The sequence below is a fragment of the Rhincodon typus genome, chromosome 2 (genome assembly GCF_021869965.1).
Source record: "Rhincodon typus isolate 14 chromosome 2, sRhiTyp1.1, whole genome shotgun sequence".
In the NCBI taxonomy this organism is placed as follows: Eukaryota; Metazoa; Chordata; class Chondrichthyes; order Orectolobiformes; family Rhincodontidae; genus Rhincodon; species Rhincodon typus.
In genome coordinates this window covers 91,514,560-91,542,108 of record NC_063333.1, presented here as the reverse complement: position 1 = coordinate 91,542,108, position 27,549 = coordinate 91,514,560, and the positions used below count along the sequence as shown (strand labels likewise).

Genomic DNA, 27,549 nt, shown 5'->3' with positions numbered 1-27,549 from the left:
AGGGGAATGGGTCTGGGTGGGATGCTCTTCGGAAGGGCGGTGTGGACTTTTTGGGCTGAATGGCCTGTTTCCACACTGTAGGGATTCTATGATTCTATGGCGGAATATATTAATTTATTGGCACTGGGATGCATATTTTATAATATATTCGAGACCAATCTATTGTTTTGGTGTTAAACTCTTTAACTGATTTGAGATTTGTGATCCAAAACAGGCAAATTGTTCCAGATGACCTCTGCCTATATCAATTCTTTGAAATAGCTAATTAGTACTCTCTCCTCTTAGCCCTGCATATTTATTTTTGTTTTTATTTCCATTTTGAAAGTTTTATATGTGCTTTTTTTTTAAAAGAAAATGTTCTAATTTATTCTCTAATACTTTTACCAGTTATTTTAAATCTGTTTCATTGGATATTTGATCCATCTATCACTGGATACAATCTATCCTTATTTACACTATCAGAACCCTTCATTTATTCAATCTCTAAATAGAGCAGAAACATTATGCTTAATAGAGCAACCTCAGCTTCTTTTACTCTGTCTGCTTAACTGAAGCCTTTTATCCCTGGTAGCATTTTAGAAAATCTCCACTGTGCCGTCTCTAAGGTGTCAATATAAGAATTAGATGAAATACAAACTTATGAATTAGGAGTAGGAACAGTATTCCTCTAATTTTCTTTCTGGCTGCACCGGATTCTTGAAGCCTGTGTATGGCAGCAACTTCTGGAACCAAAAGTCAATGTGGTGATTGGTGTGCCGATGCCAATAGCAGAACCTTGGAGTGGTTGCACTTCTTTGACTCCTGTGTTAACCAGGAATTTGTCTACCTGTGCTTCAAAAGTATTCAATGAGCCTACCTCCATTGCTCTCCAGGGAAGAGAGTTATTTCCAAAAAACCCAACCCTCGGAGTTCCTCCTGATCTCTGCCTTTAGTGAGAGACTTAACAGTATAAAGCTATCTCCTTTGTTCTTCTCTCTCTGTCAAGGGGTGACATCCTTTCAATATCTACCCTCTCAGGAGTTTTTTGTGCTTAAATAAGATCACCTCTTAGTCTTTGGAATTTCAAAGGATGCAGGCTGAGCCTGAGCAATGTTTCATTAAGGTTGAAAATCAATTCTTTACTTTTGTATTATTTGCTTTGGTATTAAAGGCAAGATCCATAGGCCTTTTAAAAACAGCCTCCTCAAGTTGCACTAATCTTTGAAGATGGAAGACAGAGAAACCAGATCTTTTTATTCTGCCATTAATTTTAAAATTATACAATTAAGCTTATTTTGCCTTTTCATTTTTCTCAGTAAAATGCATTTTTTCACAAGGTGAGCATGTTACTTGTTCTGATACTTTTTTTTTATAACTCATTCTTTGGACGAGAGCATGCATAGTTAAGCCAACATTTATTTTCCGTCCCTAATTGACCTTGTAAAGCTGTTGGTGAGCCACTTTCTTGAACATAATTTATTAGGCCATTTCTTCTATCATTTTCTCCTTTATGATCTCATTCTGCCTATCTTGTTTGAATCTCTTGCTCTCCCCTTCACCTATTTGCTACATTTCAGAGCGTTGTGCCATCTCTAACACTTTAAATTCTGACCAATTTGTCCAACTGCAGATAATAAGAAGAAATGGTCTAATTGCTGACCCCTGGTGGACATCATTGTATACTTCCATTTTCACCATTACTCTTTTGCTTTTGGTCTTTTAACCAATTTCAGATCCAAGCTGCAACTGCTCCATTAGTTGCTTAGCCTTCAGTTTTGATAACCACTTTACCCTAACTTATTTCTTCCTCTGCTGTCTATCTAAGGCAAGATATTTGACAGAAACAAAATGATTTTGCCTTTCTTTAATGGTGATATTCTACATTTGATCGTATTTGTAAGCCTGTAACAGAAACAATTTGTTTCAGTAGGATGAAGCGATTCTTTTTCTTCTACACGTCAATAGCCTGAATCTCAAACCATAATGGGACACTGGTCAACTGCTTTTCTTCTGGTTTCTATTTTTGCTCCTATGTTGTTCAGGTGGTCATACCTTGAATTTATACTGTCAGCAGCTTAGCTTTCAGAGTCATGAGAGTGCACACCTTCACACCACATCAAAATACTGTCTCTAGCGAAGGAATTCTAAATGAATGTTGCTGGTTTCAGAGGGTTGAAACGTTAGCTTTTAGATTAAAAGAATTATGATTCAAATTGCTACCAATACAAGGCTATTGCAAACATTTGGTGATATCTGATATTGGATATGTGCTTGGTATTTTGGAGAAAGTTACTAAGAAGTCAATAGTTGCAAATTTCTGAGAGTCCCTTGGATATTAATTCCTGTGTTACTCTTGAAACAGATGTCAGATTTTCGTCCAGACAATTTCAATCCAGCCGTAATATCTAGTAATGGTACTAGTCTCTTTTTAACAATACCTTGGAATTTCTTAACCTATATCATAGTAATTGCTTGTCAGTGGTGTGTGATAGTGCAGAAATTCCATGAAATATTGACACTGTATCATCATTTTCCAGGACTTCTAATCTTATCTGATTTCTTGAATGAAATAGGGAAAAGCTAATTATTCTAGCTCAGTCCTATCCTGACAGGAAAAGAAAGGGATCATGAAAGTGCACCTTAACCTTTCAGCCACAAAATTGTACTTAGGTTTTTTTTTGAATTTCAATTGAAGGCAGTGTTTCCAGGAATCTAAGATAACAAGGTGTGGAGCTGGAGGAACACAGCAGGCCAGACAGCATCAGAGGAGCAGGAAAGCTGATGTTTCAGGTCTGGACCCTTCTTCAGAAATGGGGGAGGGGAAGGGGGGGGCTGCAATGATAGAAGGTGGATAGTGGAGCAGATAGGTGGGAGAGAAGATGGACAGGTCAGGGAGGTGGGGATGAAGCTAGTAAAGGTGAGTGTAGGTAGGAAGTGGGGGTGGGTGTTGGTCAGTGAGGTGGGAGGAGCAGATAGGTGGGAGAGAAGACAGACAAGTCAAGGAGGCGGGGATGAGAGAGGGTGCCGGTCTTGGGATGAGAGATTTTGAAGCTTGTAAAGTCTACATTGAGACCATTGGGGTTGTAGGCTTCCATGGAATATGAAGTGCTGTTCCCCCAGTTTCCGGGTGGCATTGTTGTGACACCGGAGGAGGCCCAAGATGGACATGTCGTGCAGGGAGTGGGAGGGGGAGTTGAAGTGGTTTGCGACTAAGAGGTGTTGTCGTTTGTTGCAAACAGAGCATAGATGTTCCACAAAGCGATCTCCGAGCCTCCGCTTGGTCTCACCGATGTAGCGGATGTGCAGGTGAACATCTGTTTAATGTGGAAGGCTTTTTTTGGGGCCTGGGATGGAGGTGAGGGGGCAGATGTAACACCACCTGCGGTTGCAGGGCAAGGTGGGGGGGGACGAGGGAGTCGCAGAGAGAGCGGGCCCTCTGGAAGGCATATAAAGGTGGGGAGGGAAATATGTCCTTCGTAGTGGGGTCAGATTGCAGGTGGCAGAAGTGGCGGAGAATGATGCATTAAATCAGGAGGTTAATGGGGTGATACGTGAGGACGAGGGGAATTCTATCTTTGTTCTTATTGCGGGGGAGGGGGATCATTGCAGTCCTTGAAAAATGAGAACATCTGGGATGTCCGCGAGTGGAACGGGAACAGAGGTGGAGGAATTGGGAATAGGGGGATCACATTCTTGCAGGAAGGTGGGTGAGAGGAGGTGTATTCTAGGTAGCTGTGGGAGTCAGTGGGCTTGAAATAGATATTAGTTTCAAGGTGGTTACCAGAGATGGAGACAGAGACAGACGTCCAGGAAGGAGAGAGAGGTATCAGAGATGGTCCAGATGAACTTAAGGTTGGGGTGGAAGGTGTTAGTAAAGTTGATGAACTGTTCGAGCTCCTTGTGGGAGCACAAGGCGGTGCCGATACAGTCATCGATGTAACGGAGGAAGAGGTGGGGGATAGTTGCGGAAGAGGGACTGTTCCACGTATCCTACAAAGAGGCAGGCATAGCTTGGGCCCATGCGGGTACCCATGGCCACCCCTTTCGTCTGTAGGAAGTGGGAGGAGTTGAAGGATAAGCTGTTAAGGGTAAGGATGATTTCAGTTAGGTGGATAAGGGTGTCGGTCGAGGGGGAGTGGTTGGGCCTGCAGGAGAGGACGAAGTGGAGGGCTTTCAGGCCATCTGCATGGGAAATGCAAGTATACAGGGACTGGACATCCATGGTGAATGAGGTGTTGGGGGCCAGGGAATTGGAAGTTTTGGAGGAGGTGGAAAAAATAGAGTCGATAAGTGGAGATAAGTTTGGTGGGGCAGGAGCAGGCAGAGACAATGGGTCGGCCAGGGCAGTTGGTTATGGATTTTGGGAAGGAGATAGAAACGGGTGGTGCAGGGTTGGGGAACGATGAGGTTGGAGGCTGTGGGTGGGAGGTCACCTGAGGTGATGAGGTTATGGATGGTCTGGGAGATGATGTTTCGGTGGTCAGGGGTAGGGTCATGATCAAGGGGGTGGTAGGAGGAGGTGTCAGTGAGTTGGCGTCTGGCCTTGGCGATGTAAAGGTCAGTGCGTCATACCACAACTGCACGCCTCCCATGTCCGTGGGTTTGATAGTGAGGTTAGGGGTGGAGTGGGTGAGAAGGGTGGAGAGGTTGAAGCGATTGATGTCATGACAGCAGTTAGAGATGAAGAGGTTGAGGGAGGGTAGGAGGCTTTGGGGTGGTGTCCAGGAGGATGGTGTGTGTTGGAGGCAGGGTTAGTCTCGCGATTAAAGAAATAAGCGCAGAGGTGGCGGAAAAACTGTTAGACATCCAGGTGTGAGCAGTATTCGTTGATGTTCGGGTGGAGGGGGTGAAGGTGAGTCCTTTACTGAGGACTGACTGTTCGTCCTCAGTGAGGGGCAGGTCTGGGGGCTGGTGTTGATTGTAAAGCTGCTGGCTGTAGGAGCGGCGTTGGCTGGTGCCTCCTTGATGCAGGCAGGAAGCTGCGGTATCTGCGGTACCAGAAATAGTGTGACTGGTGTCGGCGGATGTGCCATGATCCGTGGAGTCCTTCTGTGTGATAACCAAGTGTGTGGCTTACATTTGGCTATCTGCTTGGTATTGCTGTTTTCTTGATACCATGGACCAGTTAGAGGAGCACCATGTGGTAATTCTGACTTCTGCCATGACCCCAATTTACTTTGTCTCCTGCAGATGGCTCTTGCTGTAGAACTATTTTGTAAAATGTTTGAAGTCACAAAAGAACCTATATAATTGTAACATTTATCTTTCTTATAGGGGCCACAGTAAAACTGGAAGACTTTCTGTTATTGGAGCTTTTGCAATGGTTTAAACAGGATTTTTTCCAATGGGTAGATACTTTGCCCTGTAACAATTGTGGAGGAGCAACACAGGCATCAGGTTCACTTTCACCGTCCAGTGAAGATATAAGATGGGGTGCTCAAAGAGTTGAAAATCATCTTTGCAATAAATGTTATACCTGCAATCGATTTCCAAGGTATACACCTCCTATGAAGTAAGGTTTGTGCTGAATAATGACAAAATTTCAACCCACACAATTCAATTTGACTTGTGTACGATAATCCTTTAGCTTACTGGTGAGACACTGCGTACTTTATTTAGGGCGCACTTGGATATTCATTTTTAAAAGTATTCCTAGCCATTCAAATCTTCAGCTAAAAAGTAAAGCATGTAATAATTCTTAAATGTAAATTTGGCTTCAAGTATTATCAGTTTCCATTTTTTATTTATTAGAGAGGAATATGAACCTTTGGATTGTTTACACAATAAAAGCAACTTGCTACCCTTTCCGAATCTATTGTTTGACCGAATATAAATTTTTAGTCCCAGTCATTTCAGAAATAAAGCAAGGAAAACATTTTTTCCATTGTATTTCACGTTGCTTTAAGTAGATTTGTAATTTATTTCAAAGACAATCTTGGTGTTTCACCCATCAGCAATTTTATTACAACACAAATAAAATCTGGGTATCTGAAATAAAAGCCAAGTTCCAAAAACACTCAACAGGTCTAACAGCAGGCAATTAGCTCAGAATTGAGATCCTGCCTTATAGGCTTATCCCTAAGGATATACAGCAAACTTTTTATTAACTGGCACTTATGGGTCCAGGAGTGTACCAGTTGATCAAATATTCCAGTTGATCGAGAAGTTCATATGTAAAAACACACACTAAGTAATAGAAACATAATGCAAGGGCTATACATGTCATTGTTATATTTTTATTTACAGCATAAATCACAAATAAAACTTATTGGCAGACAGCCTTCCCATTTGCACCTTCAAATGATTACTTAGATTTCAATAATGCAGTAAACATCCGGTATTTCAGGTATATAATTTTTGCCGGTACCTTAGGTGCCAGTTAAAATAAAGTTTGCTGTATTCAAGCAATTTTCCCACCACTGATGCCTTTAAATAGGGAGGTTATATTTTTTGTTCATGAGATGTGGCCATCACTGGTAAAGCTAGTATGTATCACCCATCCCTGTTATCCTTGAAGTGTGTAATCTGCATTCTTGAACCTCTGCAATCCTTGTCAGCTCTTTTGCTACCTTGCAATCCAGGGAATCTATTCTTGAATTCCCTGGATTCTAGAAGATGAAGACCCAACATATTCCTTAAAACTGAAGTCATCGCTTTTAAAACCATAGGAGGTAGACCATCAGATTATAACTATTTGTCAGCTTTTATTCCCATTCATTTCTCAAAAATCTCTGCTAACAGTTTACAGAATGCCTCTTGGATACCGTACCCTAGGTTCTCACTATTTGAGTTCTGGTTTGAAAAAGGATATAAAATATTTGACTAATGTCTGCCTTTACTTCCTGTTATAAATTTTCCTGTATTTGTCTCTCAGGAATCCACATTTACTGTCACTAATCTTTTCCTTTTCTATATTGTAAAAACATGAACTTTTTAAAATACTTTATAATTTGTTGTCAATCTGTTTCCCTCTGTTTCTTGCTCATTTTTTTTTAAATTTGCAATCTTCAAGTTTATTGCATTTCATAATATTATAAGGCTCATTTAAACAAGAACTATTCATAACTTCTGTAGAGGGTCTTGATTGTACCACTTTTTCCAATGGATTTTTCTTTTCATTAAAAGAATACATGTTTCTTAAGAATTATGAATGATTTCTTTAGATGCGTAAATGTCATTATATCTTTTAATCCAGTTTTGTGATCTATATTGCCCAATTTGCCCTCACTCCTGTGGTTGGCTTTGCTTAAATTCCAACCCTTAATTTTGGCTCAACCACATCACACTCCAATTCTATGAAATTCAGAATGTGACAATCAGTCTTCACTAAGGAATAGTTACCAGTGAAATTATTTATTACGTGGACCCTTCGACAAAGCTAGACTTAAAATACCCTAGTTACTTGTTAGTTGCTCAACATATTGTTTTACTCATGACTGTTTCTTTACCTTTTTACTATCAATCATTTTCCTGAAAAACATAAGAACCAGGAGTAGGCCATCTAGACCTTTGAGCCTGCTCTGCCGTTAAATAAGATCATGGCTGATCTTTTTGTGGCCTCCGCTCCACTTACTCATCCTCTCACTATAACCGTTAATTCCTTTACCAATCAAAAAATTATCTATCTTAGCTATGAAAACATTCAATTAGGAAGCCTCAACTACTTCACTGGGCAGGGAATACCATAGATTCATAACACTTTGCATGAAGAAGTTCTTCCTCAATTCAGTTCTAAATTTGCTCCCCCTAATTTGAGGCTGTGTCCTCTTGTTCTTGTTTTAATCGCCAGCGGAAACATCCACCCTGCTTCTATCTTATTCCCTTCATAATTTTATATGCTTCTATAAAATTTCCACCCTCATTCTTATAAATTCCAATGAATATAATCCCAGTCTACTCAGTCTCTCCTCATAAGCCAACCCTCTCAAATCTAGAATCAACCTAGTGAATCTCCTCTGCACCCTGCTCCAGTGCCAGCACATCCTTTCTCAAGTAAGGAGACCAAAACTGCACGCAGTACTCCAGGTGGGGCCTCACCAGCACCCTATACACCTGCAACATAATCTCCCTGTTTTTAAACTCAATCCCTTTAGCAATGAAGGACAAAATTCCGTTTGGCGCCTTAATTATCTGTTGCACCTGCAAACCAACCATCTGCGATTCATGCACAAGGACACCCAGGTCCCTCTGCACAGCAGCATGCTGCAATTTTTTACTGTTCAAATAATAGTCCGTTTTACTATTATTCCAATCAAAATAGATGACTTTACATTTATCAACATTGTACTCCATCTGCCAGATCTTTGCTCATTCACTTAAACTATGTACATCCCTCTGCAAACTTTGCTCTACCACTCATCTTAGTGTAATCCACAAATACTGACAGACTACACATGGTCCCCAACTCCACGTGTTAATTGTAAACAATTGTGGTTCCAACCCTGATCCCTAAGGCACACCACTAGTCACTGATTGCCAACCAGAAAAGCACTCATTTATTCCCACTCTTTGTTTCCTGTTGGTTACCTAATCCTCAATCCATGCTAATACATTGCCTGTAACGCCGTGCACCTTTATGTTATGCCATAGCCTTTTGTACAACATCTTGTCAAATGCCTTTAGGAAATCTAGATACACCACATCTACTGGGTCCCCATTGTCCACCATGCTTGTGATGTCTTCATAGAATTCCAGTAAATTAGTTAAACATGACCTGCTCTTCATGAACCCATATGGCATCTGCCCAATGGGACAATTTCTATCTAGATGTCTTGCTATTTCTTCCTTGATGATAGATTCAAGCATTTTCCTCACTAAAAGAATTTAAGCTAACCGGCCTATAATTCCCTACCTTTTGTCTACCTCCTTTTTGTTTTTTTTAAAAACAGTGGTGTCACATTTGCCATTTTCCAATCTGCTGCAATCTTCTTATCTTCTAAAGGACCAATGTTTACTTTAGCCACTTTTTTTTTCATTTTACATATTTGTAGAAACTATTTTCTTCCGCTGTCTTCTTTCTTTGAGACCGCTCCCTGTTGAGTCAGATGTTTACAAACTTGACTGTCCCTCATCATCCACTTAGCCTACTCATCTTGTCTCTGATGCACACTTCCTTTTCTGGGTTTTTAATATGCCATCTAGGACAAAGCAGCCTGATTGACTGGCACCCACATCCACAAACATTCACTCCCTTCACTCCTGAGCTGAGTAGCAGCAGTGTATACCATCCACAAGAGGCACTGCAGAAATTTACCAGTGTTTCTTAGTACCTTCCAAACCGATGATCAATACCATCTATATAAGGACAAGGTGGCAGATGCAAGGGAACATTACCATCTGCAACTTTCCTTTCAAGCCACTCACCATTCTGCCTTGGAAATATCGTTCGTTCAGTGTCGCTGTGTCAAAATCTTGGAACTCCTAACAACGTTGTGTGTCCAACTATAGCAAATGGCCTGCAGAGATTCAAAAAGAAAACTCATCGCCACTTTCTCTTGGGTCACTAGGGATAGGGCTAAGTTGGCCTAGCCAGCAACACCTATACCCCATGAAGAAATGAAAAACCACACCCTTTTGCTTCAAGAATCTAGTTTCACCATACATTGAATTGCGTACAGTATTATGTTTCTGATTGAATTTGCACTCCTGTTTTAGGACTGTACAGAAGCAGTCATACTTGGATGATAATTGTCGTAAATCTGTCCAGCCTTTAAAGTGGGCCAAGAATTAAGTGCTTCAAAACAATTGGCATGTAATTGGGTTAAGCATCTTTCCTTCTGACAGCAGTTGTGCTGTATCTTCCCAATTGAATCAGCTTGTGGCCAACTACAGAATTGTTCAAACCACATTATGTATCACAAATAAAATGCAAAAATAAACCATAATCCTACTGCGTCTACTTTAGAATTTCTGAATTTTGACTTCCACTTCCAAAGCTACCTCATTGTGAACTTAACAGTATGCCCCTGTAACTTAATATCTACATTCTAGGCTGGGAAAAAGATTGTTACAGAAATAGTGAACACATTGCTTTTGATCTTCCAGACTTCCCAAAATTCAGAAAGCATCCCCATGATGAGCGAAAAGAAAGCAATGTCATGGGCTGAGAGACCAGAGATGGAGGAACCAAGTTCTTAAGGTTGTAGGACTGAAGGAGGTTACCGATATAGTAAGAAGGGAGAACCTAGAATGGATTTGAACATGATAATTTTGGAATTGAGGTGTTGATAGGTCAGCACGCCTATGGGTGATGGGTAAGCAGGATTTGATGCAGCTTATTATACTTGCAGTATAATTTTGAATGAAATGTAATTTATGGAAGATGGAATTTGGGAGATCAACCAGACAGGGCTTGAAGTGGTAAAAGCATGGATGAGGATTTCAGCAGCAGTGGGAATGAGGCAGAGTTAAATATGGATGATGCAGTAGTAGTCCTGAAGAGAATATGTAATCAGAAGCTCAGCTCGGAGTCAAAGAGGATGTTGAGATTGGTAACAGTTTTATTCAGCTCCAGGTGGTAATGAGGCAACAGAATATATATTGGGACTCATTGCAATCACATGAGGATTTGTATGACTAAATAAGTTTGAGTTGGACAAAGCAGAGAAAATCCCATCACATAAAATGGGCGGTGGCGGAGGTGGGGGTGGGGGATGTTGGAACTGGTTCACATAGAATTGTTTATCAGCACAGAAAGACCACGTGCCTAACTGGTACAAGCCACCATTTTGTTTCACTCAAACCTCCTTCCACCTTGCTTCATCTAACTCAGCTGTTATCACCCTGTATTCCCTTTTCCCTCATGCTTATCTAGTTTCCTCTTGAATGCATCCCTGCTTTGAACTTCAACTACTTTCCTTGACCGAGAGTTCCACTTTCTAATTAAAGAAGTTCCTACTGATTTCGCTATTGGATTTCTTGATAACTATTATATTGATAATCTCCCGATTTCCTCTTCCTTCAAGTGGATACATTTCTATTAAAAACATTTCCGATTGTGAAGGAGCTATATTAGATCACCACTCTCACTTTATTCAAAAAGAAAAGAAATCCAGCTATTCATCCCTTCCTGATAGATATTATTCCACAGCTCAAGGTTTTAATCTTAGCCCTTGTAAATTTTTTGCTCCTTTCCTCAGCCACTTTATTATAATCTGGTATCAAGAATAGCACTCAAATGTGATCGAACCAAAGCTTGAATAAATTTAGAGGACATCTACTTTTCAACTTGATTCTCACAATGGGATGGTTGTTTGACAATGTGATATTGAAGTTGAGGAATGAGAATGTACTGTGATCTTAGACACAGGACGTCAACAATTACTTTGATTAGAGGCATTTCAGTGCTATGATAGTGTATGAAACCTGATTCGAGAATCTCAAACAGTTGTGAGAAAAGAGGGACATGGATTTGGGAGGTGACAACACATTCAAGGTCTAAGGGTGAGCAGACTGTTTACACTGCCAGCTACTTATAAATTAAGGAATGGAAGTTGAATGGTCTCCAACTTGGGAGAACAGCAGAAGGATTCCACAGAAAGGCAGAGCTCAGAAAAGGTGCTAAGGGAGACAGGAGAAAAGCTAGTTAGTGATAGATACATGTTCAGGAGGGGAATCTATAGAAAATTAAGTTTCATGGGTAATGGGAAGGTTGTGATTAAGCTGGAGGCAGCTGAGTAGATGATTGGTCTTAGTAACAAATAATCTAAGTTCTATTTTTTGAAAGGGCAGGGGAAAAAGGTTTTAAGAGGACAGTTGGAAGTGGTGGAGAAAAGTCAGGTGAAGTTTTACATTTTAGCATGATACTTGGTGAGTAGGTTTTGTAAAAGGCAACAGAACTCAATAACACACAATGTGGCCCAGACAGATCTCATGATGAATGATCAAACCAGTTCTGTGCTGGATAAATTGAAGTCTGCAACCCTTGAGCTTGAATGGCTAACCTGGAATTTTCTTGGGGGGAAAGAGCGAATATGGCACAGGTGAGGGAGAATGGTAGAATTAATGGAGTAGGCCAGGAAGTGAATGAGAAGATCATCAACTCCAGGACTATCATTCCTAATGGAGGGACTAAGGCAAAACAGTTGGAAGTTGACGACTTGGAGCGACTTTATTTCAGTGTTTGAAATGCGAAATGAAATAAGATGGTTGTAAGAAAATGACTAGAATTGGCCTTATTTATATTTAGGGCAATAGAAATCGAGACGGAAAAATAGTAAGGCTAAAGATGCAGCCATGAACGATGGTAAGGAAGTTTTATAGGAAGGGGCAGGTTAAGAGAGGGCAGCAGGACAATATACTTAAAAAGAGAATACTTGCAGAAGATGAGTTGCTCATGCCATTTGTTTATTTTGATTTTACTACTTGCACTTTTCTTATACAGTAAACTGAACGTTGATTTACAATGAATGTACTGATGTCGGATCATTCTAGTAATATAGATTCATCCATCTTGCGTTGAAGCATTTCTAATATTTATAAATTACTACTTCCTCTTGATCAAACTTGTACAAGTATAAAGATATCATATCTCAGTATTGTCCCAAAATCAAAGATAACCAACATCTGTTTCATCATAATAGAGATGATTTATCATCTCCACTGCTGATATCATACAATTACGTGAGATTAAACATGAGGAGCTCCTTGTGCCTCCACAGAAAATTTTAGAAAGTTGAAATAATTCTAACCATATAAAGATAGTGCCTGAAGTTGATAAAAACAAACAAAAACAAAGTCAAGGACTATTGGAAATTATAACTGAACTGGATGCATGGACAATTGTTTTTGGACCCTGGTCTGATCCTTGTAGTCCAGTTGGAAGCAAGTTCATCATTGTATCTGGCTTTTGAGACTACCCTGTTCCAATATTTCTTACTTTATGAATAACTGTATGGGATGTTTACTTGTATAAAATAGCATTCACTTTATTATAATCTGCTTTTGTGTATGTTAAAATATTTTTTGAAAGTTATTCTCTGTCAAAATTGTTTCCACAAGTTTGACAGTATGTTAATTTTGACATTTTTTTATGCTCTGAAATATATAGGTATAATCATGCTGAGAAGTTATTGGAAACCAGGAGGGGACGTTGTGGAGAGTGGGCCAACTGTTTCACACTTTGCTGCAGAGCCATGGGGTTTGAAGCAAGATATGTTTGGTGTACAACAGGTAAAATAACGTATATCTGTAAAGTGGAAATTTAATAAAGTGAAAATGTTGTTTACTTTTCAATATTACAGATATTTTGCACTAAATTCAAGAAATTTCGGAATCATACTGGTAAGCACTGCTGCCTCACAGCGCCAGGGACCCAGGTTCAATTCCACCCTCAAGCAACTGTCTGTGTGGAGTTTGCACATTGTCCCGTGTCTGCATGGGATTTCTCTGGGTGCTCTTTTTTGTCTGCAGTCCAAAGATGTGCAGGTTAGGTGGACTGGCTATGCTAAATTGCCCGTAGAGTCCAGGGATGCATCAGTTAGGTGGTGTAGCCATGAAATGCAGAGTTACAGGGATAGGGTAGGGATTTGACTCTGGGTGGGATGCTTTTCAGAGAGTTGGTGTGGACTTGTTGGGCCGAATGGCCAGTTTCCACACTGTTGGGATTCTATGATTCTATTCTATTAAATTATCAGAATAAATGTGCAGCAGTTTTCCAATATTTAAACAGTTCATTTATAGTAATACATGACAAACATGGTGTTTCACTTTCCTGCATAACATCATGCCACTTCAAGCTTTTGATGTATACACATTTTGCTGAAAAATATACATTTACTTGCTAAAATAAAGTGAAAACTGAAATATCTGTTATAATTTATGCTAATGCAGTTAATTGTAACATTACTATAATTAAACCACTCTCTCAAAATTAATTTCTAACCTTCCCAATAAAGGAACTTGTAACACAATCACTACTTGCCTCATCTTTTCATCTTGCTGCAGTCCGTGCCAAGAAAATGGATTTTTTTTTGCAAATCAGCCTTTTTCTTTCTATAATGTGTAACATTGTCAGGCTTTCTTGTATTTATAGACTTGCCTTTGGATTTGCCTGATATCATTCCTAAAAAATAAATCAAAAATGTCCTATGCATGAATGGCTAATACCAATGATTATAGTCTTTATGGGTTGTTTTATGTCCATTCAACTTTGATTTAGCACTTTTGCATCTGAGTTAAAACTGGGTTTAAGCCCCACTTCAGAGATTTGACCACATGATCGAAGTTCATTTAAATGCAGTATCAGTTCCCACGGCACCTTTGGAAAGAGAATTCTCCTGGGATCCTGACAAATAATTATCCCCTAAAACAAATATCTGGTCAGGTTTTTTTAAATTGCCAATTTTAGGGCCTTGTTAGAGGCAAGTTAACTTTGAAGCTTCCCTAAATTACAACAGTGGCACCATTCTATGAAGTAGTTCATTGGCTGTGAGCACTTTATAACATCTTTGCACCATAAATACATATTTAATTGTAAATATTCAAGGTCCAAGTAATATGTGGTGATACAAATTTGTATCTAATGTGAAATCTATTTTGACTGAGGGTCGCTGCAACTCCATTTTAATGGAGCTCCTGAGTCTGACTATTTGACGTACTTGTTTTGTGAATTTGAAGTGAATTGCTGCCAAATCTACTGGTAACTTCCTTCGTACTTGGAATATAGGTGACACTGTAACGTCAGTATTTATTACCAATCCCTAGGTGCCTGAAAACATGAATCAACCAGGTAGTGTAAAACTGGAGTCACAGCTATAATATGGATAAATAGGAGTGGCAGGTTTACTTGCGTGCAGTTTTGAGTTTTTATTCTCACTTTCCAATGTAAGCCCTCAAGTTACCAAGTGTACCAAATTCACCTTCACAACCTGCCATGTCAGCTTTAATCTCCTGACACGTCTGCATTACTAGTCCAGTAGGATAATCATTTAAGCTATCAGATTCCTTGTTGAACAACTGGCATTTTAAACAGTTGGCTTGCAAAGTTAATTCAGGGCCATGTTAATGATTCCTTTTTTTTCATGACATTGAGAATGAAAACTACACAAATATTTTCAAATTCCAATGCACTGCAATCCCTGGCATCAGGGTTTTATAACATCAAGCGAAATCTGATAATATAAAATGATTGCTCAACAGCAACCTGATTTAACTGCAATTTATATTAGATGTGGTTCTTTTTGGCATTGTTCTGCATGACTATAGAGGTGGGATCATCCATAACGTTGGACATATGTCGTGCGTGATGTAAGAAAACTGGAATATGAGTTATTTTAAAGTCCTTTGACCTAGTTCAGTTGGTTATTGCAGCTGTAACCAGAAGGCTGGTTTTGATAATGTAACTGGATTTTAGTTGTCTTTTTTAGATCATGTATGGACTGAGGTATACTCAAACTCCCAGAAGAGGTGGCTGCATTGTGATCCCTGTGAAAATGTTTGTGATAAACCACTCCTGTATGAAGTTGGATGGGGAAAAAAGCTGTCTTATGTTTTTGCATTTTCGAAGGATGAGGTAAAATTTGTGCTTGTGTAAATCCTAATTAGGTGACAATCCCTTGAATATATTGCTTGATATCAATGACTTTAAAGGATTTGTGAATTGTGTTCTTCTGGCCCTTAGCCAGAGAGGTAATGTTGTGTTTCACATAATTCAGGTTCCAGGAATAAGTGGGAGACATGAAAGCAGCAAAGTGCTAATAAATACTACTGGAATCAGTTTACTTTTTCATCTGTGAATAAAATCTTATTAAAATCCTATTTAGCAGTTATGTAAATCATGTGCTTGATACTCAGAATGTGACTTTATCTATCTTTTTACTTTATTTATTTATCTTTATTTATATTCACATTTTAAATCTGTTTAGTTTTGACACTATTTCTAAATTATTCCATTTATTGTATCTGGAAATGTAGCCTTGGTTGACTTTCCCAATCAGACTCTAAGAATGTAGAAACATACTAAACTATCTATTGAGCTATTGCATTTAGCAATACATTCTTGGATGGACAAGCTTAAGCTGCTCCATCAATTTCACTCTCTTTGTAAGATCAAAGATCGGGCTATCCAGTGATGATACCATATTGATCAGATCTTTTCGCTCCTCTAAACATGAAGCTGCCTGTACTTGGAGAAAGGCAAAGCCTGGGTTGAAGGTCAGCGGTAAGCTCGTATCACGAATGACAGGTCTAATAAAAGCATGCTCACTTATCTCTCTGAAACTCAATAGCACCATAGTGTCCAAAATTGTCACCACTAGCACCTTGATGGCCCAACTGACAAGGACCTAATTGTACCAATCATATCAAAATAGCTACCAGAAAGAGCGTAGAAGCTGCAACAATTGTCTAATTTCACCACAAAACTTCTTGATCGTATACAAGGCTCAATTCAGGAGTGGGGTGGACTACTGGTTATTTCTAGATGGGTTTAACTGCACCATTTCAAAAACCATCCCAAGTAGGGCAACTCATTGGTGCCTTTGACATTTGACTAATATCTATAACTTCAATCACTGCTACTGGACACATATTCCAGTGAATCATCTACAGTTTTCAATGTAGCCACTTTATCGCAGTCCTATATTTTGATTTCTAGAAAGACACGAACATCGATATTGTGAGAACACATCACCTCCAAGCCATGCACTAACCTGACTTAACATTTATTAACATTCCTCCATCCCAGGAATTCCCAAACTATCACCATTGTGAGGACATAATTGACTCAAGGATTATGGCAGCTCAGCAAAACACACAACTAATTGCTAGTTGCCCCAAGTGCATTTTTTGTCAGTTCAAAAAAGATATTTTTAAACAACCTGTTCAAACATGTTATGACACACATCTGGAGCAGAATAGCATGGACTTTCTGTTATCTGAAGATTTTTGGGAAGAATCCTAATGCCATTCAACTGATCTATCCCTCCAATTCTCGTAAATGAGTCAATCATTAGGAATATTCTGCATTACTATGAACTGTCTCACTGAGACATCAATTTATTGAGATTATTGTGCAAGGGTTACTTAATTTCAGACTTTCATCACAAGTGTCATTTTGTAGCCATCTCAATTCTGATTCACCAATGCATATCAAGGGTAGCTGTATCAACTAGGGCTTGCTTTTTTTCTCTTATACAGCTTCAAACAGCTCTCAAGAAAATTCGTAGAACAGCGGAGCTGTAATTGAATAATTATTGGGAAATTTGCTTTAAGATCTGTTCTTGTTAAACATTTACTCTCATGTAATGTCCTGCTGCAATCTCAACTTCAGTTTCAGAAGGTTAAGATGTGCAGACCTCAAAGTATCTTGCGCAGAACCAGATTAGCCATTCATGCCAGATCTGGCTGGACCATGTCAAGAATTACGAGGCCAAGGTCTCTTCCACCAAAACTGCTCAATGCTCCAGGGTCATCCTGAAACACTCAGTTAATTCTTGGCTTCTTCTGCACCCTATATATGTAACTTAAAATTTCTTTTGCTTCTGCCTTCACTTCTAACGACACACATTTGACACTGAGACTAAAATGATCTGTTTTGCTGCTAGCCCAGGAACTGCGTATTTCTCTATTTGCACTCCTATCTGCCCTTTCAAGCCTATCTCGCCCATGAGACCTACTTCCTGTTCTCTTTCCTTTTAAATCTGCTGTCACCAGCTTTTTCTCAAAAAATCCATTCCACCTTTTCTCCAACTTGCCTTTTCCCTTAAAAATCCTTGAATGTGTTTATGCCTCTTAAAATCCACTACCATCTTCTCACAAATTCATAAAGCCTGTAAATCAAGTTTAAGACCTTGTTTTTAGCATTGATACAGCCTTTATGTGAGTAATAATATGACATTTGCTGTGACTGTGGTACATATTTTAGTTTGTCCTTCTCCACCTCTCTGCAGAATTTGACATGGTCAATCACTTCATATTTGTTTAATGTCTCCTCCTTGTTGTTCAGATGACCTTGCCTAGTTTCATTCTTTCCTATTCAATCATAGCTAGAGTGCCTTAATGCAATGGATTCTCATCCTGGTCCTATATCCATTCCTTCTGCCAATTCCTAAGGATCTATACTTGCCTTTCTACTAGTTCTTAGTTAGATTCTGCTACGTGCCAGCAGCCAAGATATGACGTAGACAAACAGGAGGCTGGAAGAACACAGCAAGCCAGGCAGCATCTGGAGGAAAGGAGCAGTCAACGTTTCGGGTCCTGAAGAAGGGTTATACCTGGAACGTTGACTGCTCCTTTCCTCCAGATGCTTTCTGTGCTCTTCCAGCCTTCTGTTTGTCTAGCTTGGATTCCAGCATCCACAGTTTTTTTGTCTCTAGTCAAGATATGATGTCAGATTCCAAGTCTACCTCTAAGCATTTGGCTCACCATCAATTACTCCCATTTTTAACTTTTCTGCTACCCATGTGTTTAACATCCAAACCTGGATGAGCTGTAGTTTCCTCCATTTCAATATTGGGGATCTCTGGCTACACCGCAAAGTCTGTTCTCTCTCACCGATTACATGCTCCACTCTGACCGTACTCGCAATGTCTTAAGCAGACAGTTTGCAACCTGCAGTCATGTGACTTCTAAATCTTTATATTCTCCATCTCCATGACATCCTTCTCTTATACTGCTGAATTCAGATCTTGCCTAAGCTTATCTACCACTGAAACTACTATCCATGTTGTCACCTCTAGGTTCAACGGTTCCAATGCTTTACTGATCACCCTCACATCTTTTTCCCTGTATAAACCTGAGCTTATTGAAAACTTTGCTGCCTTCAACCACCTCATCATGTCTGCCAGTCCAAACACGTCTCAAATTTAATCTTTTCTTCATGTGTAAATTCTTTTCAGTTTAATTGTGGCCTTGCCCTTCTCTATTTCTGTAACTATTACCAGCCCTACAATCCTGCAAGAACTCTCTTTATTCTTTGAACTCTGGACCTTTGCGCAACCCACCTTCCTTTGCCATAACCATTTGGTGGCCAGGTTTCAGCTATCCAGACCTAGGATTCTACAGTTCCCTCCCTAAGCTTCTCTCTCATTTTAAGTCTCTCAATAAACTTTCCTCTTTGACAATGCAGTTCCTTTTATCATTTCAGGTTGTTGATGTTACCTGGAGATATTCCTGCAAACATAAAGAGGTTCTGACACGCAGAACCAAACTCAATGAGCGATTACTACGAGAAACTATTAATAAATTAAATTCTGAGGTCAGTATATAACTTTGTGAGCTAGTTCGAATACCATGTGTGAATGCATATGTGCATCCATGACTTTCCTCTTGAGAAAATGATATACAAATGGCAAAAGGTAACAAGCCACCAGTTCTTATAAATAATATATACAATCCACTCTTGATTCAAAGTCAATTATTGCAATTAACTGTCTTTGAGCTTTTGGGTATTTATTTTCCAATTTGCCGTTTGTATTGCTTAATATAAATTACAGTGTTATTTGTTAAAATCAGTTAGAATTATCTGAAATAGATTTGGTGTCTTACAAATATGTAAATACAACAATCCTAATAGTATAATTATTTATGGTACTCTTCCGAAAAGTGCATCCCTCCTTTCCTGCTCTCAAACCAGGTCTCTTACAGATGTATTCTCAAATCTCTCAAATATGACCATCTGAATAAACCGGAAATGGTCAGGAATCAGCTACTGTCCTATCTCAACAGCACATTCCAAACCTAATATTCTCCAATTCCCTTAGTGCCCAAAATTTTATTCAAAACTGAGATTGGTATACTCTGTGACTCAGCATTCGTAGTCCTGCAGCATAGAAAATTCTAAAGATTCACAATGACAAGGAATGACAAATTTTCTCCGAATCTGTGTGCTAAATAGCCAACCCCTTGTTCCATCCACTGGAACCAACCTCTCAGCATCTGCCCTGTCAAGTTCCCTTTTTTCTAATTTCAACGAGATCACCTTTTGATTGTTCTCAACTCCAGAGAATAGAAGCCTATTCGATTTGAACTTCCTTCATGGACAGTCCTCTGATCCCAGGAATTAGTCCAGTGAACTTCACTTGCGCTTCCTTTAAGACAAATACTTCCGTCCTTGAGTAAAAAGATCAAAACTAGCCTCAAAAGCCCAATATTGAACCATGACTTCTTTATTCCTACTCTGAACCCCTTGCAATAAAGGCCAATGTACAATGTGCATTCCTAATTACTTGCTGTTCCTGCATTAGACCTAATCATAGAGTCAAAGAGTTGTACAGCATGGAAACAGATCCTTCAGTCCTACTCATCCATGTTGACCAGATATCCGAAATAAATCTAGTCCCATTTACCAGCATTTGGCCCATATCTTTCTAAACCCTTCCTGTTCATATACCGATCCAGATACCTTTTAAGTGTTGTATTTGTACCAACCTCCATCACTTCCTCTGGCAGCTCATTCCATACACACACCACCCTCTGTGTGGAAAAAGTTGTTCCTTAGGTCCCTTTTAAATCTTTCCTCTCTCACCTTAAACCTTTGCCCTCTAGTTTTGGACTGCCCGCCCTGGGGAAAAGATCTTGGCTATTCACCCTATCCATGATTTTATAAACCTCTAAGATCATCCCTCAGCCTCTGATGCTCCAGGGAAAATAGCCCCAGCCTATTTAGCCTTTCCTTATAGCTCTAACCCTCCAACTCTCTGGCAACATCCTTGGAAATCTTTTCTGAACCCTTTCAGTTTAGCGACATTCTTCCTTTAGCAGGAAGACGAGAATTGCACGCAGTATTCCAAAAGTAGCCTAACCAATGTCTTGTTCAGCCACAGCGTGACCTCCCAAAGCCAATACTCAATGCACTGGCCAATAAAGGCAAGCATACCAAGTGCCTTCTTCACTATCCTGTCCACCTGGGACTCCACTTCCAAGGAACTATGAACCTGCATTCCAAAGTCTCTTTGCTCTGTATTACTCCCCAGGACTTTACCATTAAGTGTATAAAATCCTGCCCTGATTTGCCTTTCCAAAATGCAGCACCTCACATTCATCTAAATTAAACTCCATCTGCCACTCCTTGGCCATCGGCTCATCTGATCAAAATCCCGTTGTACTCTGAGGTAACCTTCTTCACTGTCCACTACACCTTCAATTTTTGTGTCATCTGCAAATTTACTAACCATATGTTGGCATCCAAATCATTTATATAAATGAAGAAAAGCAGTGGACCCAGCATCGATCCTTGTGGCACACCACTGGTCACAGGCCTCCAGTCTGAAAAGCAACCTTCCACCACCACTCACTCTCTTCTAGCTTCGAGCCAAAATGATATTTATTGAGTGGGATTTATTTAATAAGATTTGTAGTATAAAATGAATGGAACAGATTAAAAAACACTATTAATCTGTCTGATTAAGTTGAAATTTGGTTCCATATAGATTGTTTTATAATTTCAGAGAAAACACTTCCTTCCACAAGACAGGAAACAGGAGCTTTTGGAAAGGCAGATTGTTGAACTTGTGGAATTCATTTCACCAAAGACCCCAAAACCAGGAGAACTTGGTGGAAGGACATCAGGGTCTGTACTTTGGAGAGTAGCCAGAGGAGAAACTGGAGCCCTTGCTCAGGTTGGTAATGATATAAAGTGGCTTCTTGAGCCCAATTTCTTATTCTAGGCATTCCATTCAGAATATTAGAATCATAGAATCCCTACAGTGTAGAAAGATGTTTTTTGGCCCTACTAGTCTGCATCGACCCTCCACTAAGCATCCCACCACTAGCCTGCGCACCCCTGGACGCTAGGACAATTTAGCATGGCCAAACCACCTATCTTTGAACTGTAGGAGGAAACCAAAGCACCCGGTGGAAACCCACACAGATACAGGCAGAATGTGTAAACTCCACAACAGACAGTCGCCTGAGGGTGGAATCAAACCTGGGTCCCTGTTGCTGTGAGACAGCAGTGCTGCCTTACTGGAAGCTGTACATTTTGATTTAAAAGTCTCAGTGTCCCTGGGCTATGGTGTGAAAAAAAACACGGAATTCTATTTTTGGTTGCTGTTGCAAAGTCTACCTATGAGGACATCTGTGGAACTAAATGAGCTTAATCTTTGTGCTCTCTGTTCTGCCTAGCTGCTAGCCTCACTATCTAGGGGTGTGGATGTAAAACAGCAGTTGTAGTAAGAAACGTACTTCTCTCACACATAGAGAACCAAAAACACACACTAGTCCCTTGACTTGATTTTCATTCTCCCCAGCTACAAGATTAATTGGTGGTCATGACACATTGCTAAGCCATCTCGCTCATCGTGTCAATGCTGGCCAAAAATATCCTCTTTTCCAGATCTTGACCTAGAGATCTGTAATGATTACAGCATTTCAAGTGTATATTCAAATACTTATTATATGCAACTAGGGATTCTGCCTCCATCACCCTTTTAGAAGTTCAGTTCCAAATGCTGACCACCCTCTGGATGAATTGGTTTCTTTTTCCAATTCAGCATAGGTCTTTCTACCAGCTGCTTTTAAATCGGACTCTGGGTCATTGGCCTCACTGCTGACACTACGCCATTGTTATCAACAATATTCATGCCTGTAATAATTTTATAAACCTCAATAAAATCTCCTCTCTGCCTCTTACATTCCAAATGAAATAACCTCGGTCTGTTCAATCTTTCTTATCTAAAATTCTCTATTCTTAGTAATATTCTACATTTAACCTCCATACCGGTCCAGAATGATCACATCCTTTCTGTGAGCAGAAGTGTACACAGTACTCTAAGACATATTAAGCTACATCTATACAGTTTGAACACAGCCTCCTGTTCTTATACTCCAGAATTTGGATGTTTTGAGGCCTCTCCTGTATAACTGTGCGCATTTCTGGTTGCACTGTTATAGGAAGGATATTATTAAACTGAAGAGGGTTCAGAAAAGATTTACGAGGATGATGACAGGAATGGAGGGTTCGAGTTATAAAAATACACTGGGACTTTTTCCACTGAAGTGTAGGAGGTTGAGGGGTGACCTTATAGAAGTTTATAAAATCATATGGGGCATCGTAATGTGAATAGCAAAGGTCTTTTCCCTAAGGTGGGGGAGTTCAAAACTAGGGGGGCATATTTTTAAGGTGAGAAGAGAAAGATTTGAAAAGATCATGAGGGGCAACTTTTTTTTTTTGTTTTACACAGAGTGGTTTGTGTGTGAAATGAACTGCCAGAGGAAGTAATAGATGCAGTTACAGTTACAATGTTTAAAGATCATTTGGATAAGTACATGAATAGGAAAGTTTGAGGGGGATCTGGGCCGAACACAGGCAGATGAGACTAGTTTAGTTAGGGAACATGGTCAATGTGGACGAGTTGGACTGAAGGGTCTGTTTTCATGCTGTATGACTCTATGACAAATAAAGCAATATATCCTATTTACCTTGACCACTTTTATCTACCTGTCCTGATATCTTCTGGGATCTGTGGACATGTACTGTAAAGTCTCTCAGTTTTTGTACCCTTCTTAATATGAGATTGACTAGGTTATTTTCACTGGAGTTCAGAACAATGAGGTGGATCTCATAGAGACTTATAAAATTCTAACAGACTAGACAGGGTAGATACAGGGAGGACGTTCCAGATCGTGGGTGTGTCTCGAACTAAGGGCCACAATCTGAGGATTTGGGGTAGACCATTTAGAATCATAGAATCCCAACAGTGTGGGAACAGGCCCTTCGGCCTAACAAGTCCACACCGACCCTCACAGCATTCCACCCAGACCCATCCCCCTATAACCTACCTAATCTACACATCCCTGAACACTATGGGCAATTAAGCATGGCCAGTCCACCTACCCTGCACATCTTTAGACTGTGGGAGGAAACTGGAGCACCGGGAAGAAACCCACGCTGACACAAGGAGAATGTGCAAACTCCACACAGTCACCCGAAGGTAGAATTGAACCCGGGTTCTTGGCGCTGTGAGGCAGCAGTACTAACCACTGAGCCACCATGCTGCCCCATTTAGGATGGAGTTGAGGAGACATTTCTTCACCCAAAAAATGGTGAGCCTGTGGAATTCATTATCACAGGAACTAGTTGATGTTAAAACATTGAATGTATTCAAAAGGCAGCTAGATATAGCACTTGGGGTGAATGGGATCAAAGGTTAAGGGGAGAAAGCAGGATTAGGCTATTGAGTTGGACGATCAGCCATGATCACAAAGAAGGGCGGATCAGGCTTGAAGGGCTGAATGGCCTCCTCCTGCTGCTAACTTCTATGTTTCTATGTAATATCCTACTATTTATTGTGTATTTCCTTCTCTTGGTTACACTGTTCAAATGTATTCCCTCACATCCTGCTGGATTGGATATCATTTTTGCCATCCGGAACAGACTATTGATATTTTCTTCCTCCTACAATGTTCTTCTTCAATATCAACACACATGCAATTTTCACACATTTCACACATTTTTAAAAGATGCTGCCTCTATTTAAAATGCATTACATAACACAGAGGCAGATCCAATACTATGGAACTCCATTGGAAATGGCTTTCCAGTCACACAAACGTCCTTTGCCCATTACACTTCCTGCCACTGAGTTAAGTTTTGGTCTTACTTTCACATTGCCTTGGATCCCATTAGATTTTAGTTTATGACCAGTCTGCCATGTTCAACATTTTCAAAAAGCTTGCTAATGTTCATGTGGACTACAACGAACACATTTTGTAATACCAGGCATGACTTTTCACCTTTTTTTTCTGAACAGAACACGGGATTCACTTTCGTTGCTACTGAAAAAGAAAAATCAGCAAAGTCTTTTCATCTTAAATACAATGTAGTAGAAAATTATTATATTCGAATTTCCAACAACAATGAAATCATTAACGACTGGGAAAAAGCTGTATGGAAAATGGATTCTGTGATTCGGAAAGTGGAAGAAGACTGGAAAATGGTGTGGGCTTGCAACAAAGTATTCTTTTGATTTGAACATATCTTTATAGTTCCAATGTAAAATTTCGTAAATTTTGAATTATATTCCAAGGACAAGCTCAGTGGAAGAAGCAGATTAGTGTCTCAGATGATAAACTTTGATCTGATCATATTTGCATCAGGATACCTTAGAATGTATTTGGATTTTCTGCTTAACTTCCTTTGAGGAAAATTGGTTTGTCTGATTGTAATAGTGTTGTGGACTGGGTGTGAACAAAAGGAAAATCCCTCATATGAGCCTGGCTGCAACTCATCATTGTCAGGATTACACTGGCCCAGATCTTTTGATAAGAAGGTAGTAGTTGCAGCAATGTAGATGGGTCCCATGTCACATGTCCTGGCACCGCTAACTTTTTGGGAAAACTCTGGGCAATTCCCAGCTTCTGCTACCAAAAAATAACTCTTCAGTTAGCAAAAAAAATTCTTCAGTTAGCAGTACAAACTTTGGAGAGTTCTGAGTAATTGATTAGCTAACTTGGAAAGGTTATAGGGATTAAAGCCTGTTCCAATACCTGGCGACCCAAAAGACTGACCAGCTTGCTGCCACCACTCTAACTCCCACCCCCACCTTTTCTCCATAACTCTGAGTAAGCCTTCATACACTTAGCTGGCAAATGTACCCTGTAATCCACCTGGTACCTCTATCCCCTTACCCACCTTACAGACTTTAGGTGATGCTGTAAGTCTCTGTTTTGCAATGAAAATATTTTTTTTCTCTCCAAGCATTGTTATTCTGTGAAATTTTCTTCCCCAGAAACCAGCGGAGGGTATATTTGAATTAGATAGACTATTGATGGACAAAAGAATTAAGGGTCATGGGGGAGGTGTGGGTACAAAAGTGAAGTTGAGATCACCACCAGGTCAGCTAAAGGCTACCATTCACTCAGTATTGAATGGTGGAGCAGGCTTGAATGGCCAAATAGCCAGAACCTACTCTTAAATAATTAATCACTAAATAATTTCAGCTTCACCAAAGTAGCATCAAAGTTTAAATGGCTGGTCATGGAAATTGACCTCTTTTCATTTACAAACAAAGATCAATAGTATAGATTGGTGAAGAGACTTTTGGATTATTTGACCATTCAGTTGATGCTTATCACTGCTACAGTTGAACATGACTCCTTTTGTAATATAAACGTAATCCAACTTGAGTTATAGGGAGAGGTTGGACAAGCTAAGACTTTTTCCTTTCGAGGGTAGGAGACAGGGGGGGTATCTTATAGAAGTGTATAAGATCATGTGAGGCATGGATCGGGTGAATGCATTGTCTTTTTCCCAGGGTCAGGGAATTGAGGACTAGAGGGCAGCAGTTTAAGGTAAGAGGGGAAAGAATACATGGGAACCTGAAGGGCAACTTATTTTACACAGAGGGTGGTATGCATATGGAATGAATTGCCGGTGTGGAAGTGGTTGAGGTGGGTACATTAACAATATTTAAAAGGCATTTGGATGAATACATGGATAGGAAAGGTTTAGAAGGATATGGGCCAAGTACATGGAAACGGGGTTAGCATGGATGAACATTTTGGTCGACATGGACCTGTTTGGGCCAAAGGGCCTGTCTCCGTGCTGTAGGACTCTATGACTCTATAACTCATTATAAAAGCTTTTACTGTGTACTACCTCATGCAGTATATTTCTTTGTCTTGTCCAGGTGTACTTAGCTCGCACAGAAGGGTCATCATGTGCCAAAGTCAGTTGGAAGTTTGAATGTGGCTCAGTGGGTTTAAGGATTGACAATGTTTCCATTCGATCCAGGAGCCAGACATTTCAAACTGGAAATGTTAAATGGCACCTAAGTTCAAACTTGGTCAGCGTAGACCTAAACGGAGGTGTGTATTGCAGTATTATTGAATTTGATGAATATTTTTCCTTAATTGCAAGGAAAAAATTCAGTACAGTAACATAATGTCTTAATTTTTACATCTTTCTTGAAATTAGATGAAAGTACTCATTCATACCCTGATTTTAATGGATCAACTGAATTAATTTTGGAGGCAGAGCTAACTGGTGGAGAAGGAGATGTTGCATGGCAGCACACCCAACTCTTCAGACAAAGTTTGACTGATCATCAGGACTATCCCATGGAGATCATTATAACTTTTAAGGAAATTTAGATTAAGTATGAATTATCACCAGTCTAATTTCCAAATTACTCAAACCGAGTATTTTTTATATTATTCAATAGAGGCATTTGCACTAAAAAGTATTTTCAGTACTATACTTGTGGATGTAGGTGAGACTTTGACTCTCTATTAGAACTTGTGATGGGATCACTTGTAGAAAAATACTTGTACTATGTGACGAATAAAAATTGATTACTTGTATTTTGTACTGTTCTAAGTGTTAATGAAATTTCTGATGGCTTCTCCAGCTAAAAAATGTTGCAGCACAGATTCGCTTCTCCATATATTCATGTGACCACGTTAAAAGTAATTAATTAGACACCGACTGTGGTTAACTATCTTCAGAATTTTATTAGGCACTATCTAAATGCAGGGCTTTATTTCAGTATTAGGTATTTTAAAATTACTATTACATACCATAATATTAACCTATGTTAGTCAAATATACATACACACAGAGTAGTGTATTTTGGGATCTCTCCTGGATTTCTTTTCATAAGGCTTCACCAACTCCCATTCATACTTCTTGGT

General features: G+C 39.7%; 1 protein-coding gene across 1 annotated transcript; it reads left to right on the top strand.

The window, feature by feature from the left end:
- Positions 1 to 5,254: 5,254 nt before the first annotated feature.
- Positions 5,255 to 27,219, top strand: ngly1 (N-glycanase 1). The gene is made up of 8 exons (XM_048614380.1): positions 5,255 to 5,473; positions 13,028 to 13,149; positions 15,345 to 15,490; positions 19,064 to 19,174; positions 21,366 to 21,536; positions 24,669 to 24,872; positions 26,547 to 26,724; positions 26,834 to 27,219. The coding sequence occupies exons 2-8, from the start codon at positions 13,113 to 13,115 to the stop codon at positions 27,007 to 27,009; spliced, it is 1,023 nt and encodes a 340-aa protein (XP_048470337.1). The 5' UTR covers positions 5,255 to 5,473; positions 13,028 to 13,112; the 3' UTR covers positions 27,010 to 27,219.
- The last annotated feature ends 330 nt before the right edge of the window (positions 27,220 to 27,549 follow it).

Excerpts from the sequence above, each read along its gene's own strand:
- ngly1 (XM_048614380.1), top strand. The coding sequence starts at position 13,113 with ATGGGGTTTGAAGCAAGATATGTTTGGTGTACAACAG. Across the intron at positions 21,537-24,668 it reads AAACTGGAGCCCTTGCTCAG|AACACGGGATTCACTTTCGT; the intron begins GTTGGTAATGAT and ends TTTTCTGAACAG. Across the intron at positions 26,725-26,833 it reads CAGCGTAGACCTAAACGGAG|ATGAAAGTACTCATTCATAC; the intron begins GTGTGTATTGCA and ends TCTTGAAATTAG.